This window comes from Poecile atricapillus, chromosome 1 (assembly GCF_030490865.1).
Source record: "Poecile atricapillus isolate bPoeAtr1 chromosome 1, bPoeAtr1.hap1, whole genome shotgun sequence".
Taxonomy (NCBI): domain Eukaryota; kingdom Metazoa; phylum Chordata; class Aves; order Passeriformes; family Paridae; genus Poecile; species Poecile atricapillus.
Genome location: NC_081249.1, coordinates 173,234,858 through 173,251,036, shown reverse-complemented (window position 1 = coordinate 173,251,036; position 16,179 = coordinate 173,234,858). Strand labels below are relative to the sequence as shown.

At 39.8% G+C, this 16,179-nt stretch overlaps 1 protein-coding gene across 1 annotated transcript in view; it reads left to right on the top strand.

Moving 5' to 3' along the window:
• Positions 1–16,179, top strand: part of LOC131586564 (protein AHNAK2-like) — a 51,776-nt gene that overhangs the window by 11,941 nt on the left and 23,656 nt on the right. The window contains exons 2-6 of the mRNA XM_058853576.1: positions 13,097–13,173; positions 13,965–14,054; positions 14,800–14,856; positions 15,457–15,598; positions 15,926–16,101. Of these exons, the coding sequence (XP_058709559.1) occupies positions 15,463–15,598; positions 15,926–16,101 (312 nt within the window). The 5' untranslated portion in view covers positions 13,097–13,173; positions 13,965–14,054; positions 14,800–14,856; positions 15,457–15,462. The remainder of the gene's footprint in view (positions 1–13,096; positions 13,174–13,964; positions 14,055–14,799; positions 14,857–15,456; positions 15,599–15,925; positions 16,102–16,179) is intronic.

Sequence of the window (16,179 nt, the reverse complement as noted above, 5' to 3'; positions counted from 1 at the left end):
GCATTGATTTTATGTCCTCTGTGGGGTACAGAATGTATTCTTCTCAAAGTAACATATTTGGCAACTAGAATCAGTCAATTGAACTGGGGTGCAAGACACCTGAGTTCTGACTGGGTGTGTAATGCAGTCACATCACCTCTCTGTCTCTGCCTCTCCCTCTGCCCAGCCTCCTCCCCCTTTGGCTCTCTCTGTTAATTTAACAGAAAGCCCTTTGGGCCAGCATTGTTCTCCATTGTGTATTTGTACAGCATAATGAGGTGTCAGTCTTGGGACAGGCTCTTGGAAACTACTAAAGCATAAATGGTAATAGAAATTAATTAAGTGATTACCCATGTCCTAGGTGTCCAGGCACGGTGTAAAAATTACCTCCAGAAAAGTGGTCTGAGTGTTTTAAAGTGTGATACAAAGCTTCTCCAGATTTCAGAGGCTTAAATCCATCTCTTAGCACACAGCCAGGACTTCCTGCAAAGTTCTCTAGTCCTGCACAGACAACTTTGTGATGTGCAGTGAAAGCTCGATTTAAATTGCCGTGGGTTAAAGGCAGTTATTCCCACAGTTCCCATTTCCTAATGTTTTCCACTTAGAATGTTCTTCTCTTTTAATGTTCGTAGTAACTCGTGCCAAAAAAGGTGTTTCCTATCATGTTCTCCTCACATTGTGTGTTGTGGTTTAGGGATTTTTTTTTTTATTCCAAATTTTCAATCCCCAGAGAGCTAAGGTTAGTCATAAACATGCTTTTGGCTATCAGCTTCATGTGTGGTTTGCTATAGCAACAAACAAAAGCATTAGTCAGAAACTGGCATGGAGCTATAAACACATATTTTTTTGTGATATTACCCAGAGTTAGCTGAATTTATCTGGTACACTGTTGCCACACAACTGCATTGTATTTAGGCTATAATCCTGGTTGAATAGGAACCTCGTAGAAAACCCAAATAATACATTATAGAGGAATAAGCAAGTCTGTTAACTGATGTCGTCGTCTGAAAATCATGGCCAAATTCTGCTATTGCACCATTATAAATTCAGCTGAACACCTTCAGGACATGCATTTAGATCAGAGGCTAAAATCTGAATCTATATCTATGGAATAAGAGGAAAATTATCATTAAAAATTTTTAAAAAACTTTTGCTTTGCCTTTGCTGTTTTCACCTCCATAATTCTACTGCAGCAAAACGATTAGAGGTAGGTGTTACCAGATTGCAGTAGATGGTTTAAGTTCACTGCCAGCACACTTGGAACACTTTACCTGCAGCATGGCAGGGAGGGTGAGCGTTGGTAAGGACAGTCTCTGTCTGGCTGTGCCTCCAGAGCACTGGGGAGGTGCAGTTTGTGCAGAGCTGGTGTCTATCCAGCCGGTCTGGACACGGCAGGAGTGGCTTGTGCAGCAAGTACTGGCTTCCCTGGGGAGCTGGTTGGGTTTGTAAGGCATTCACTGAAATCCCACAGCTACACAGCTACCAGTCCCTGAGCCAGCTAGTTTAAAGGTTGCCCTGAAGGCTCTACAGAAGTGGTGATTTTTGCCTAGGCAGAGTAGGCACATTCCTGCTTTATTCCAACCATTTGTCTTCTCTTCCCTGCACCTTTTCAGGAACATGAGCCCTGCTCTGTTTTGACAGCTGCATTTAATAAAAAACATATGCATGAAAAATGTGTTTTCCAGTATCCCTGAGCTGGCAATTCTCTGCAAGGAGAACTTAAACTTCCCAATAAATTGTTCAGATACATTTTCAGATCCCTCTCTTTGAATGTGTATGTGTGAAGTGGTCATGACCTTCCCTGCTGCAGAGGTGTGCAGGGTAACATAGCTGTAATATCCACACCTGCCTAAGTGATAGAAGTCACAAATCCATCAGAACCTCCTTGTACCCACCAGTCTAGAAATTGTTCACAGGGCCAGTGGTTCCAGCTGAAGAGGATAAACCTGCAGCAACATGTACTTTGAACATGTGTGCTTGAACCCTCTGAGATTTGTCTTTAGAACTTCAGGGATCAGGAACAAGATCCAGCATGGGCCAAGCTGTGTTCCAAAAATAAAGAGCTCTTCTCCTGAACCAAGCCCATAGCAGAAGGACATGGCCCAAGAGATCTTACATTTCAACGCTCACTCTGTGCTTTGCTTAGTGTTGTTGAATCTGGGTCCTTCACACTTGAGACCCTGGCCCAGGTGTATTTTCAAAACCTTTTGAGATAGTTTTTCCACGGTAGATTTCCCTGACGCAGAAGTGTAGAAGGACCTGGTTTTCAGTTAGCAGGACTTCAGGAGGCTTTGAGTAAGCAGGTCTAGTGGGAGGTGTCTCTGCCCATGGCAGAGGGGTTGGAATGAGATGATCTTTAAGGTCTTTTCTAAACCATTCAGTGATTCTATGATTCTTTGACTTACTCCAGGCTTATGTGTGGGTTTGTCTTTGCCCTTTTCCCATCTGTCTCCTTTTGCATCAAGCTCTGCACTTGATTTCTATGAAAAGAAAAAGAGTTCTGAGCATTTGTCTTCTAAGATCAACAGAGTGCTTTTCTTTACTCTCTTTAGGTCAAATGGGAGCAGATCTTCATAAGTGTTCAAAGTGAGATTAAGTAGTGTTCAAAGTATTTGCAACGAAGAAAGAAAGAAATTTTGCTCTCAGTGTAGTTGCAGAATTCTGTCAACACTGCCTCAACACCACTATATAAAGCAAATATTTCAGTCTCTGCTAAAACACTATTAACATCTCAGTCCATGGAGGACTTTGGGACTGCAGTATTTTAAAATGTCACAGTAAGATGGTGGTGAGCCTTTTGTTTTAGACAGGATAATTTCATGGTAGCAATCGTTCTCCTTTTCTGGTGTTATTGACTGTAAGCTGCAGTCATAGTGCAAGGAATGCAAATCCACCTTCTTTCTGAGAGAGCAATGGTCTCTCTACTTCACGCAGAGCTCACAGAGAGCTGAGCCACTGCTCAGACAGCAGAGTCCTCACTGGGGCCATTGGATCACACAGTGTGCAAGAGAGCACAGGTAGTAAAACCCCATTGGTTTAAAAATACTCTTTGCAAAGATGTGCAGAAAACCCTACAGATGGACTGAAGGGCATTTCCAGGTGTCTCCTATTCTTTCCTTTTCCTCAAATTCTTCACAGTTCCGCGAATCAAGATGATCATTGCTATTCTTCAGAGTGGGGATAAGCCATTGGATTGTCCTCCTGTCACACAGATTTAAATGACTGAAGAAACCACCTTGCAGCAGATCTCAGAAACTGTAACTGAAGCCCCAGGATTTTCCTTTTCCTTATACTTTGTACTGGTAAAAAAGATGCTTTATTTCAGTGGATCATTTGATCTGGCTGAAGAGCAAAATGCAGTTTACTCTCCCTTATGCATTGGTTTGAATCTCGCACAGCTGTTCATCAAGAAAAACCTTACCATGTACCTCCAAAAAGAATGCATCCTGTTTTAACTGAGTTAAAAAATACTTAACCTGAGTGTGAACAGACCATTATGATAAAGTTACTCATTTCCATTAGATATCATTATTTTCATATTACAGAGAAGCTCTGGATGTTTGGAAATGTTATGAACCAGCGTCAGGATTCATAATCAAATCCAAGAAATAGTCCTCTTAGTGCTTTCAAACAACTCCACCCATCTCAATTCATTCACCAGTTACTACATGGGTGAACCACAGTGTAGTTACTTTCTTGCTATTTTAGTCTTTAACCAGAAAGAAATCCAGAACTGCAGTAATGAGTCTTTAAAGAAATGGTTTCTCCCTATCGTTTATACTAGTGTCTGTGAAACCTAAAACTAAAATCTGTTTCCTTAACTAAACCGTGTTTTTCTCTAATCTATTAGGAAAGCATCTTGATTTGTTATTTTTGGGTGCTAGGAGGTACAGAAATGGAAAAACAGTACTGAACCATTTAAAAACCACATGCAAAGATTCCATTTTATTTTGTCAAAAATATAATGCAACAAAAGATCGTCAGCATCAGTTTTTCCTTCTGTAAATTAATATGCACTTAAAATTCCATTGCTTTTCAGTCTTACATGATTATTTCTAATTTCAAACAATGAAGATTAAGTTAACAGATTTAATTTGTAAAAGAAGACATGTCAAATGACACATTGAGAAAATGCAGGGGCAAGGTATACATCTATTAGGGAAAGGTGTTCAAACAAGAGGTAAAAACCAATGGGCTGAAATCAAGAGACAACATTTTCAAAAAGAATTTGGTATGTGACTGATTCAATTATTTTGAAATCTGACCTTTTTGTGACTGAAACCCAAGTTTATAGTCCATTTATTCAGATTTGAATTACACTGATGTGGGCAGAACTAAGCGAATTTATTTATTTATCTGACTCAATGGATTAGTTTATCTGTAAATGAGATTTTACGCTTTTGTAAACCCACAGTCTGCATCCAGAAATTCTCTCTAATTTTAAAGAGAATCTCCTACCACACAAAAACAAGGAAAAGTGAGCTGTGCCAAATGCTCTTTTGCTACTATCAGTGTTTATTGACAGAAAAGATTTTTATCTTAACAAAGTGAGGGAACTGTTAACTTTATCTTTGATGTAAAATATTTTCCCATAATAATTTTCTGTCACCTTTATCCCATATCTCTTGTATTACATATACATTAAGGAATTTAAAAGCTTAAAAAATATTTTCTTCTGTGGTGATTTACATCCAAACAAGTTGCCCAGGGAATTTTCTCTCAAACTGAAAACCTGTTTCCAAAGGCAGATATTTATATAAAAGCCCCCAGAAAAGGTTGTGGGAAAACTTCAAGGTTTTTTTCAGCATTCCTGTTTTGAGAGGGGCTGTGCCCAGAATACCAAAGAGATGGCCAAAGTAGCATCACTCCATTAATATTGCTGTATCTGGGCACTTAATTGTGCACTAAATTTTATCAGTGAGGTAAGGAGAAATAAAAGTCTTCTAGACCATAAGGACCTTAAGACGATACAGATCATAATATGAACTGTTTCTCCCTATATATGTATGTATGTGTTTATATTTATCTCTAAACACAAAAATTTTTACTGAGCATTGATTCTAATGAGGATTTTTTTAAGCAAAGGGTTTGAAAAGCATTTTTAGCAGCTTGGGCTAAAAAGTCTGTTTCTAATTTGGAGTGCTAAGTGCCATTTATACAAAGCCTGCATCAGTTTCTTCAGGCTTTTTGCAAAATGTCAGCAGTTCCTCTATTCTTATTCTTATCTTGAGACCTATTCTTACAGAACAAATGTGCTTTCTACCAAAACCGCTGAGAATTAGCATGTCTCTTCAGTGTATCAGTACTGGGCTACCTTAAGAGATGGCTTGGGATTACAACCACTTCTTAAGAAATACTGGTTCTGTGGCCAGAGAAGTTGAGTCTCCAGGGCTGCCAATCAAGCCTATGCAGGCAGAGAGATCATTTTCCATAAATGCATTCATTTGATTCATTTATAAATCTGAGCAGGGCTGTGCTTTGGCAGTGGAACAGGCAATCTGCTCTGGTAGAAGCCTGAATTCTTGGAAGGGTGAATCAGAGAGGAGAAGGAACGTGGTAAAGTTAATTTCTGTCACCTTTATGGGCCTTATCTGCAATAGGCACCCACCTGCCTGTGCTTCTAGGCGAGTCTCGGTAAGAGCTGAGTTCACAGCTATCTAACAGGGAGGACAGCAGGAATCAACTCCTTGCTCTGAGAGGATGGCAGATGTGCTGTGCATTCCCTTCCCAAGTCCAGTTGTATAGGTGAAGGTGTTTCTTTCAGAAGGGAGAAAATTGCAAGATAATCAATATACTGGATAATCAAATAGCTGCAGAGTAGCTCCCACTAGGATTTCTGAAGCTGGTAAGCAAGTGAGAGCTCTTAATTTCCAACATGTTCCTGAAACCCTGTTTAAAACTCAGATCATCCAGATGGGTAGTGACACTCCAGGAAGTTTTATTTGGGTATCCATACAACTGTTTACAGCACAGTAGCGAATCAATTGCAAGTAAAACCAGTATATCCCAAGAGATTAAACTGTTGGGAGTCACAGGAGATAAAACTGTTAAGGATCAGAGTGGATTAGACCAGTCTTAATTGCTTTATTTGGCTATGAATTGCTAACTCACTTTCTGTCCAAAAGAGTGGTAAGCAATTTTGGTTTAGGCTAGGAGTTTGGGAATGCATAGCAACACCTGCTAAAAAGTGATTCCCTTCTCTTATCATTTTTCTGAGAACAGGCCCAGCAATCCTGGAAAAATCATAATTGATAATTAATAGAGAGGATCCTGATTCACTACATTATCACAATACTATGCAAAAAAACCCCACTGTATACATGCAGGGAGTAAAGCACAGACTGGAAACCCGTTCTGTCACATAAAACCTGAGAGAGAGGAAAATTTCTGCCTAAGACATGCAAGACAGAGACACAGGACAGGAAGTTACACCTGCTCTCTATGCAAACAGACTAAAACTAGAGATGGTACAAAACTTGTGCTTCTGAGACAGAACCATGGCCTAGAGGAAAGAGCACCAAACCTCTGGTTGTCTGCTGGGCACCATGAGCACTTTTCCAGCTACCTTTTTCACTCTGCCACTTGTAGCTGTGTTTTTAGCTAGGAAGAGGAGGGATGGACCAGGAGAGCCAAATACAGATATTAGCCACTGCTGTCTGCTTTTGCTGTCTCTTTTGGACATCACTCTACTCATGTTCTTGCAATGAACTTTGCTTAAGAGCTTATTTTCAAACTCTGTTATTCGTAGGAAACATTATTCTGTTTCAGTAAGAGTTGAAATATCAGACTAATGAAATACTTTAGTTAATAGTTTATCCTTGTAGCAGAAGAATTATGTAGATCAAACTACATTTCCTATATAGCCAAGTAACCAATAAATGATGATAGCTAGATGAAGGTCATTAACTCAGGATCTGGGAAATTTCAGTTTGACAGTTGGGGAAAAAAATGCCCTTGTGTGCTTTTCATGTTAAAATATGACTCAAGCTGAGGAGGTCTGTGCAGAGCCCCACCAGAGTGACTTATTTTCGTGCTCTGAATTGTTCTGTGGTTTCTATTAAGTTTATCTTTACCATCAGTGGAAAGGTGGACCACTGTAAAAATCAAGAACTTCTTTCTGATCAGCCTTCCTAAAGGTTTTGCTCCTACTGTGAAGTGTGAGCAGGAATGCTTTTAATATTTTTAAATCTGTGGGCAGAGCTTATCAATAAACACACACTCATAGGAAAGCCATTCACTCTTCTTTTCATCTGGGGGCTGTTAGTTTCTGTTTTTATGGTAGTGTTTATATCAGCTCTTAGTTGCCAGTGCTCTTACACATCTTCCCTGATATTAGTCAACCTGTAGAAAATGCTCTATAAAATCCTACAGAGCTCAGCATGGCCTGCAAGGAACCTTAATTCCCGAGACATTTCCCTGCTTGGATGTACTTTGCAGGGCAGAGTACTGTTCCTTTTGATAAAAGTAAGTGTTAACTTCATGGGCAGTCCTCTGCCTGGGCAAGGAGACTCATGATTGTAACTCACATATATATAATGTCTTCAAAAGGTTTTGAGATGAAATGATTTGAAGGCTTTTAATGAAGTACTCTAACAGCCAACAAGGGCAGCTTAACATACCAAGGCAATGAATCAAAACATCTTGCTCATGCCTTGAATGGAAGGAAACTATTCACTCACGGTGGTTATTTGGGAGTAGCTGCTCCTTTAGCACGACTGTGCTACAAGCCCCCGCTTTGGGCTCGCAGGTCTGAGCTACATTCATCACAGCACAAGTATGCAGCCCAGGGACAGAGTGCAGCCAAGGGGCATCGCCAAACCAGCGCAAAACAAAGGCAGGAGTGTGGCTTGAACACCGGCCCAGCTGGTTCTGATAGCATCCCGCTGATAATAAGGCTTGTTAAACTCCTTCAGCAGCAAAATCTTTATCTTCATTCCACAGAGTAGTCCTTTGTCTTCATCCCACAGAAATTTCAGGGCTTGGTGGGGAGGGTCTCGCTCTCAGCACAGAGCAGAGGGGAAACACTAAAGGGGCGGTGCTGGTCCTCACTTTAACACCTTTTCTGAAGCAGAAGGGCTGATTTTTCCACCGCGGCAGCCGCTCTGTTCAGAGCTGACAAGCTGGTTCTTCTAGGTGGAGCTGCTGGGTGCCCCCGCTGTCTCGCTGGCAGCGGTTCAAGTGAAGTAACACGACATTCCCGCGGTGGAGGGCTGGGAGAGGCAGCCCGCTCCGTGACACAGGGCCCGCATCTCGCCGTGGCCATGGCTCCTGCCCGGCTGCAGTGACAGCCGCAGCATTCCTGCCGCGCTCCGGCCGTGCCCCAGGGCCCTGCCCAGCAGTTGCTGTAACTCAGTCCGTGGGAGCTTGCAGGACAGTGGAATGAATCCAGGTCTCTGGAATGCACTAGGAAATCTCTGCAGAAGATGAACCTCTTGGTTTTTTTGCTGGTTTTCCCCAGCATCATTGGAGCTGTTTACTGGAAATGCCACAAACCTTCTCGAGGTGGTGGTCGGGCCTGCGCACACTGTGCAAGAGCTTGTGATATAAACCCTGGTTTAAACCTCACGGCAGCTTCCTTCAGGAACACAGCACATGCACAACAAGGTTTATTTGCAGACACTTCCAGATTCTTATCTTTGTAGCTGATGCTTGCAGGATCATTTCTCTCCAGCATTACTTGCTTAGAAGTCAGGTGAACTTACCTATCTGAAAAAGAGCTCTTGAGAGGCCAAGATGAATGTCAGGCATGTACATAGTGTTCCTGTTATCAAGTGCTTTCCTGAGCTGGGACCCACGATTTAAAATATTCTAACTATTCTAAGTATTCCCTATTTCAACTAGAAGAAGTGAATCAGAAGGGGCTGTGGGACTTGACGGCAGCGCTGCTCTGGCATACGTGAGAGCTCTGAGGGAGGAAAAGGAATCCCAGTAATTGCGATACCTGCAGGAGAGGGAGAACAAGCTGTGGGGGGAAAAGTCAGGCACACCATCCATCTGAAGAGGGATGGGGTTTTAAAAACAAAAGACATTGTGGAGAAATGCATTAGCAGTTCCCAGCCACTCATGCATGAGGAATAGCAGCCCCATGCCAGGGTGCCTGAGGGCAGAGGGACAGCCAGACCTGCAGGTACAGGGACTGATGGCTGCAGGAAGAGAGGTCTGCCACAGGAGCCAGCTGAAGCTGTCCGTGACAGCAGCCATACACATCTTTGTTTACAACAAGACATAAGCCCATGAGGGAGCACCATGAAACCAGTTGACCTGTATGACCTATTCTTTAGGGGGTCAAACACAGTGCCAAATACAATGACGTTAAATGATTGCTCCTGTTGTCTTGCAATTATTTATTCCTTCTTCTTATTATTAATAACACAATTGAGGTTGTGTGTCCAGAGTGTGCTTTGCACTGTCAGGAAAGACCTGACAGATCTAAAGATGTCCCAGCCTTGCCCACTTTTCAAGGCACAAGTTTTCTAACTGGCTATGGACTCAGAGTTATTTCCACAACACTGCACAAACAGGACTGTTAGTTTGTTGTCACAGCTTAGAAATGGTAACTAGCAAATGCCAAAATCCTCCTAAAGAAAAGGCACAGGTTGTGACCTTAAATAACAATAAGTGAGTGATCAAAACATTAAACTTTTCACTGTGGACAGATATTGATCATGGATCACGTTTCTGTCTATTAACAGAAACTACTTGTTGAAGTAACATTGAAGTTGATGCAAGGAAAAGTAATATGCTTAAAGATAAGAGCAGGTTACTTAAATTCACTATTCATATGCAAATATAACTTTAGTACAAAATCTTAAAAAGCAAATAACCCAAATCTAAGAATTGCAGAGAAAGGGCTATAGTCTGGAAGCAGAGAGGCTAGGATGATCAGCAAAAGACATTGTTTCTTTTATTAACATCTCTGGTATCCTCATGTACTGTTTTATTTTATTTTAAAGTGTACAGATCACAGGAATTTTATATGCCAGTGTTCCAATTAAAACTAGGTTTCTCTTTATACAATACATTAAAGCACATTTGATTTAAATTCAATGGCACTGTCATACTTGGATTTCATTATATTTTATCAAATATGATTTTGGAGACTGTTGCCTATTGAATGTGAATACCAAAAAAATAACCTGTTTTTATGTTTTCCTTCTGGTTTTGCCCAAACAGTCCATCTAGGTTGCTAGGCTAAAGATAAAATAATTTTTAAATAATTGCATTTCAAAAAGCAGATACACATTTCAGTCATATGATATGAAAATGATCCAGCCTATATAACTCCTACTGCTTACTTTCAAAAAATTCCCTTGTTCTGAAGTCAGTCCAGTGGCTATTAGAAGTAGTCACTGATGTAAATTCCATCTTGTTTATGAAAACATTTTGAACAAAGCACTGATTGTCCAGGGTCCATAAAAAAAAGTTAAAATCTATAAAATGTTGGCATCGCTACTATTCAGGGCATGAGAATGACATGCATATAAATCACAGTTTATTGGCACAGGCTGTTATACTCAGAAAGAAGGCTTTGCTGAAAATGTACTGCAATACCCCTCTTTTATAGATTCCTTTTGAAAGTATTCTGAATCAAGAAATAATCAGAGCAAATCTTAGTCCACGGTAGGAATCAAGGGCACAGCAAGTCTTTTATGACATGGGTTAACTGTCGTAGAGGGGCAGCCTAGGCGGAGTTTGGGGAAATTAGGGTGGATGGAAAAGCCTCAGTGTGAAGCTTTGGGAGAGAAGGTCATCTGTGTGTCTGATGCCCCTCCTTGCAATCTCACCCACGTCTCTGTTAGCCCTGGGGACAGTAATATGTTGGTTGATTCTTTTAGGAAAAGGCGCTACTATCAGAGTTTAGGAGAGGTACTGTATTTGTATTGCTCCAGTTCCAGACTACTAAAGTGTCACTGAAGTTACATCAGAGTAAAACAAGAGAAACTGCAGTGAACCAGCCTAAGAAGTCTCACAGATGATTCTTTCCTGTTTCTTTTCCAGTAGGAAAATTATTGGCAACTACCAGGGATCAATGCTGTAGTTAATGCTGAAGTGCTGCACTGAAGAGCAAATACTCCAGCAATCCAAGCAATTTTCTGTTAAGTCATTCCACTGGACTGCAGCACTTGTGGGTGGGATTCTCCCAAGTGAAAAATATGGCAATGCCACAAGACTAAGTCCTTACTATTTCTTGGAATTTTAGTAACAGCCATAAAATTTATTGTTGGCACCTGAACCTTTAGAAGCACTTGACAAATTAAACAATCAAGCATCAATCCAGCAGCTCTCCTCCTCATATGATGCTTATTAAAATGCATTTGGTGAAATGCTTCATGAATGGATTCCAGCATTTTCAAGCAGAAATGCTTAAAATCAGGTTCATAAATACATGTCTAAATTTTTTAACCAAGTTATGATAACTTTTCAGTTTTCTTGAGCTTCTGAAGACCACAAATGCTAGAGCTTTTGAAAAAAAAAATCAAGCTAAATTTCAGGCAGGTCTTTAATCTGAGTTAAAATGTGCATTAAAACCATTTTCTAGAATTTGCTAGAATTGTCCATTGTAGGTGTCAGGACTAGTGCTGTGAAGACTAAAGGAGGAATGGTCTGGCAGCCCTGATGTGTTCTGGGTTGATCTTAATTCCCTGGAATACTGCAGGAGAGCTGATTATGATGCTGTACATATGGCTAATGAGGATTGCTTTCTATTTTATCAAGTTTGGAAGCTTGGCCCAGAGACTGTTACAGGATATTCCTACTGGAAGCTCGCTGTTTTCATTCATCTTAACAAAGTAGTCCATTACTGATCACTGGGGCATAACTCTTTCAAAACCTTGCCTGTACTATATAATTTCATCTTCGAAAAAATCAAGAAAAAAGTAAACGCAGGAGATCAGAAAACTATGAGGAGTGACCAACAAAATCCCAGCCGCTTTAACAAGAGCTTGGCAGTGTGTGAAAGTCAGTGATTGCAGACATGACTAAGTCGTGCCATCTTGTCTGCACACTCAGTGTGTAATGTCCAGAAATCTTGTGTTCCAGCCCAAGGATTCTCCATTTAAAACAGACAATGAGTTGCACAGTTCTACTTGACAATTGTTCTTGAGCATATTTTTATGCCAGAGGATCTGTTTAGGGGAGCCAAAACTATGTATAGTAATGGCAGTTGCAGAACTGAGTGTCGGGGAGCTAGACAGCCTGATGGCTTGGAAAAAACAAGCATGGAGACAGGAAAGAGACATAGTTATTGGGACAAGGACTTGTGCATGTGAACAGCTGGTGCGTTAGGGAATATGTAGTTCAGCCACACTGTCCTCTACTGGCTAAGCCTGGATCTCTGAAAACATGTTCTTATTCATGCTGTTTTCATTCTTTGGTGCTCAATTTAAAGCATTTCAAGAGAATCACACTTTCAGATAGCCCATCTCCTTCACCTCATCTCTCTCTGTCTGCCCTCAATACTTTTAAAAACTAAGAAAACAGAGTCTTTATGACTATCAAGGTTCATGACATTTACTTTCCTGTTGTTAAGACCTTTGTCAGAAGTGAGGAAGGGTTTCAATATAGGGAATTTCAATCAATTTAATTTATTGTGAATTAGCAAGCTGTTAATTACTGATTCTGATATTTTAAAGAATATAACAGCTCAGGGAAAAATACTTCAGATTCCCTCTGTACACCTCTCCTTCCATTTTTCTGTTCTCCAGTCCCTCCAAGCCTTCATTGTGGGCTACATTCAGTCCCTTTGGAAAGGTGGGGGCTTGGTGCAGGAGACAAGGGTCAGAAGATGGTCACTACTTTTCTTTTTCCAAATATATAGAAATATTCAGAAACGTAAAGGCTTTTGTGAAGGAGAAGAATCCCCGTATTGGAGAAAATCCAGGACTAGAAGTTAGTCAGATTATAACCCCTGCCCATGGCTAGTAGGAGAACTAGATGATCTTTAAGGTCCCTTCCAACCCAAACCATTCTGTGATGCTAGGAATCTCATGTGGGACAGGCCTTCCCACTGGCCTGTTCATGTCCCTTGCCATGCTGTTCCAGAGGGTTTCAGCTTTCTAGCTGACTGCTCTGTGCTCTGTGTGGATCCTGCAGGCACCAACCTGTGTCCTGCTTTCAGGTTCTGGACGACAGCTGAGACCGGCTGAGCCCCCGGGAGATGCTGATGCCGATGCAGATGCAGAGGATGAAGATTCTGTGAGTTTTTTAGAGTTGAATTTTTCTGTGATGACAGTTTGGCAAAATGGGATCTTAAATATTTTGTTTATAGCTGGGTCTTGCTGGTGGTTTTCCTTCCCATTAAAAATGTTGTATTTTATTGAAAATGTTGGATTGTCCTGCCAGCTCAAAAACCAGAAAGATGTTTCAGTGTAAAGGCATCTGCTCTTTGCCATGGTTCATTGGCATAAATTTACTACCAAGACTTAGCAAACTATTACATGGCTGTTAACTACAGTAACTTTTCTTTAAAGATTTAGACAGTTTAGGTTCCCTATTGTCTGACTGCAGAAGGAAGAATGCCAAGTGCTTGTCAGCAGAAATTCCTGCTGGGACTCTTCCATGGTTTGCTTGCTTATAGAAGGCAATAAAGTTTGAAGCCATTGGATGCAAATTTAGGTGTGCAAATAGAGCAGGAAAGGGAATTTTTTTTTTTTTATTTTTTTTATTTTTCAGTTATTGCTAATTGATCTCTTTTCAGTCTGTTCAGTCTGTAGATGCATATGTTACATAAAGAAAATCAAAAGAAGCATACTACTGGTTTTTGTCTCTCAGGACTCTGTTCCTTGTGGTTTTGAGTGCTTTAACATGAGAACTGTATTAGTTCTCAACCTAAAAGAGAGAGATATTGGTTATTTTTTATCCACCATCACTAATGAACAATTTTTACTCAGAAGGACACTATGCATAACTAGAGAAACACTCCTAAAAAAATGAGTCACTGTTTAATGGTGGATGTTCCTTTCGCATCCCTCATGTCTTTTCCACAGGTTAATGAAGTGGCAGTAGAAGACATTCGTCCAAGGCCACAAGGATCCTCTCCAGTTTATGAGTATCCCATAGAAGAGGACTATTTAAAGGCAAGACATTGAATTTTCATGTAGGCATGGCATTATCAAGTTGATTCAAGAGGCTTTATCTCCCACAAGTAGCAGAGAGTCACGTCATAGAATGGGACATTGTTGCACCCATATTGTCTCCCTGTCCCCACCAAAATTGCATCTGTGTTCATTGATAGTTTTATTTTCTGCTGGACTTGCTAACCCTGTTCTTGTTTCTTGGCAAGAAAATGCATTTGACTTAATTCTGCAAAGGATATGAGGTAGAGAGCATAAAGAAACTACAGTGGTTTTCCTGTTAGAAAACATAACTGGCTTGAATCTAACTAATAAGTATTTCAAAATTACCTGTACCTCTAGGGTATTCAAAGTTAGGGATTTAATTACTACAGCCACATTAACCAGGCAACAATTTGAAATTCAGGCTGAAGTTGAGTAAGTGAAAAAAAAAATACATTTACAAAATTGGAAGCATGAACAGTGTGCTACATTAGGACACAAAAAACCAATATCTTCAGAAGTTTGGTCTCTGACATTCATTTAATGCAAATTTTGGTACAATGAAGGGAGGCCTTGGCATCTAATTTACTGCTGGGAATAGTATAGTTAAATCATTAATGTTGTACATTGCACTTGATCCTGATTCTGTTCTGTTGCCATTAAAGTCAGCCTCAGTTCTTACTCTAAACCAGGAATTTTAACTGACTTTCATTTTACTTAAGAACAGTGACTTCTGAACATTAAATAATTAAAAATTATTTTTCAGCTTCAAGAGGAAAACAAAAAACATTCTACAGACAAGTCAAAACAGAGTCATCCACAGGTCAGTCTAAAAGCACTTCATAATTTCAGGTATGAGCCTTGTAAATAGTAGAGTTTGTTATAAAACAAAGACGTGAATAGGTGGACAGAAGGAAGGACAAATGGGTAAAGACTTTGGATTTGTTTTGACCAGGAGCTTCATGAATGGCTGAGTTGTGGCGAAGGCATGAATATTTGTCCTATTTGGGGTTCTTCCATAATTCTTTTTAGAATTCTTTCTTTACCCTTCTCTGATTTGAGTGCAGTACAGCATTAGCTCCTAGTCAGACTTTTCTGGCCCATTGACTTTAATGTGAGTAGTTAACATCTTCACAGAAAATACAATCTTTCAGACCTAATAGTTCCCATATGTTTCACATTTTAAAATTATAACCTATTTTCCCTGTGGCTCTGATCCAACATAACCCTAACACACGTGCTTAATTCTAATTTAGAACAGAATCAAAACCACACTGAGTAAGTATATTCTCTATTTTGGATAATCTTTCTTGAGCTATTGAAAATATACCTGAGGAGACTAAAGTCTTTACTGTAGAACAATTTAGAACCCTTTAATACAAATGAATAAAAATGATAAATTCAATTATTTTTCTATCTCTAGGAGACAATGGAAGTGACCCTGAAAACAGAAGTGGAAGCTGGTGCTAGTGGTTTTAGTGTGAAAGGTGGAGGAAATGAAGGAATATTTATTAAAAAAGTACTTAAGGAATCTCCTGCTTCAAAAATATTTAGTCTTAGAGAAGGTACAGTCTGATTTTTTATTTTGTTTTGATTTTATTCTGTATCTTTAAATAATGAGATTTCTAGCTGTGTGATAGCCATCTCTTTAGGTATCAGAAATAGTAGATTTCAAACCCACTAATGTTATCTGTGAGATTAACCTCTCCATATTAATTATTTCCAAGACCACTTGCTTGAACAATAATGAAATGTGATGTTTTTTTGTATACCATAAAAAAACCTCAGTTTTCACTGGAACAGTGGAAAAAAAAAAAGCTAAAATAAAAAAAAATTGAAAAAATTATAAAAAACCACAAAATAATTACAATTATGTATTATTTCACTTGCAGGTGATCAGCTTCTAAGTGCCACAATATTTTTTGATAATATCAAATATGAAGATGCACTCAAGATTCTCCAATACTCTGAGCCATACAGAGTCCAATTCAGCCTCAAAAGAAAAATTGCTGTGCAAGAAGATCTAGAACACTCTACAGCTCAGCACAAAAAGGAAAGGATAGGCCAGGTAGATTCTGATTAATTTACAAAGTTTGGGTAACATACTATAGTAATGTCGGGTGTGGAAATAGATCAGAAAACACTT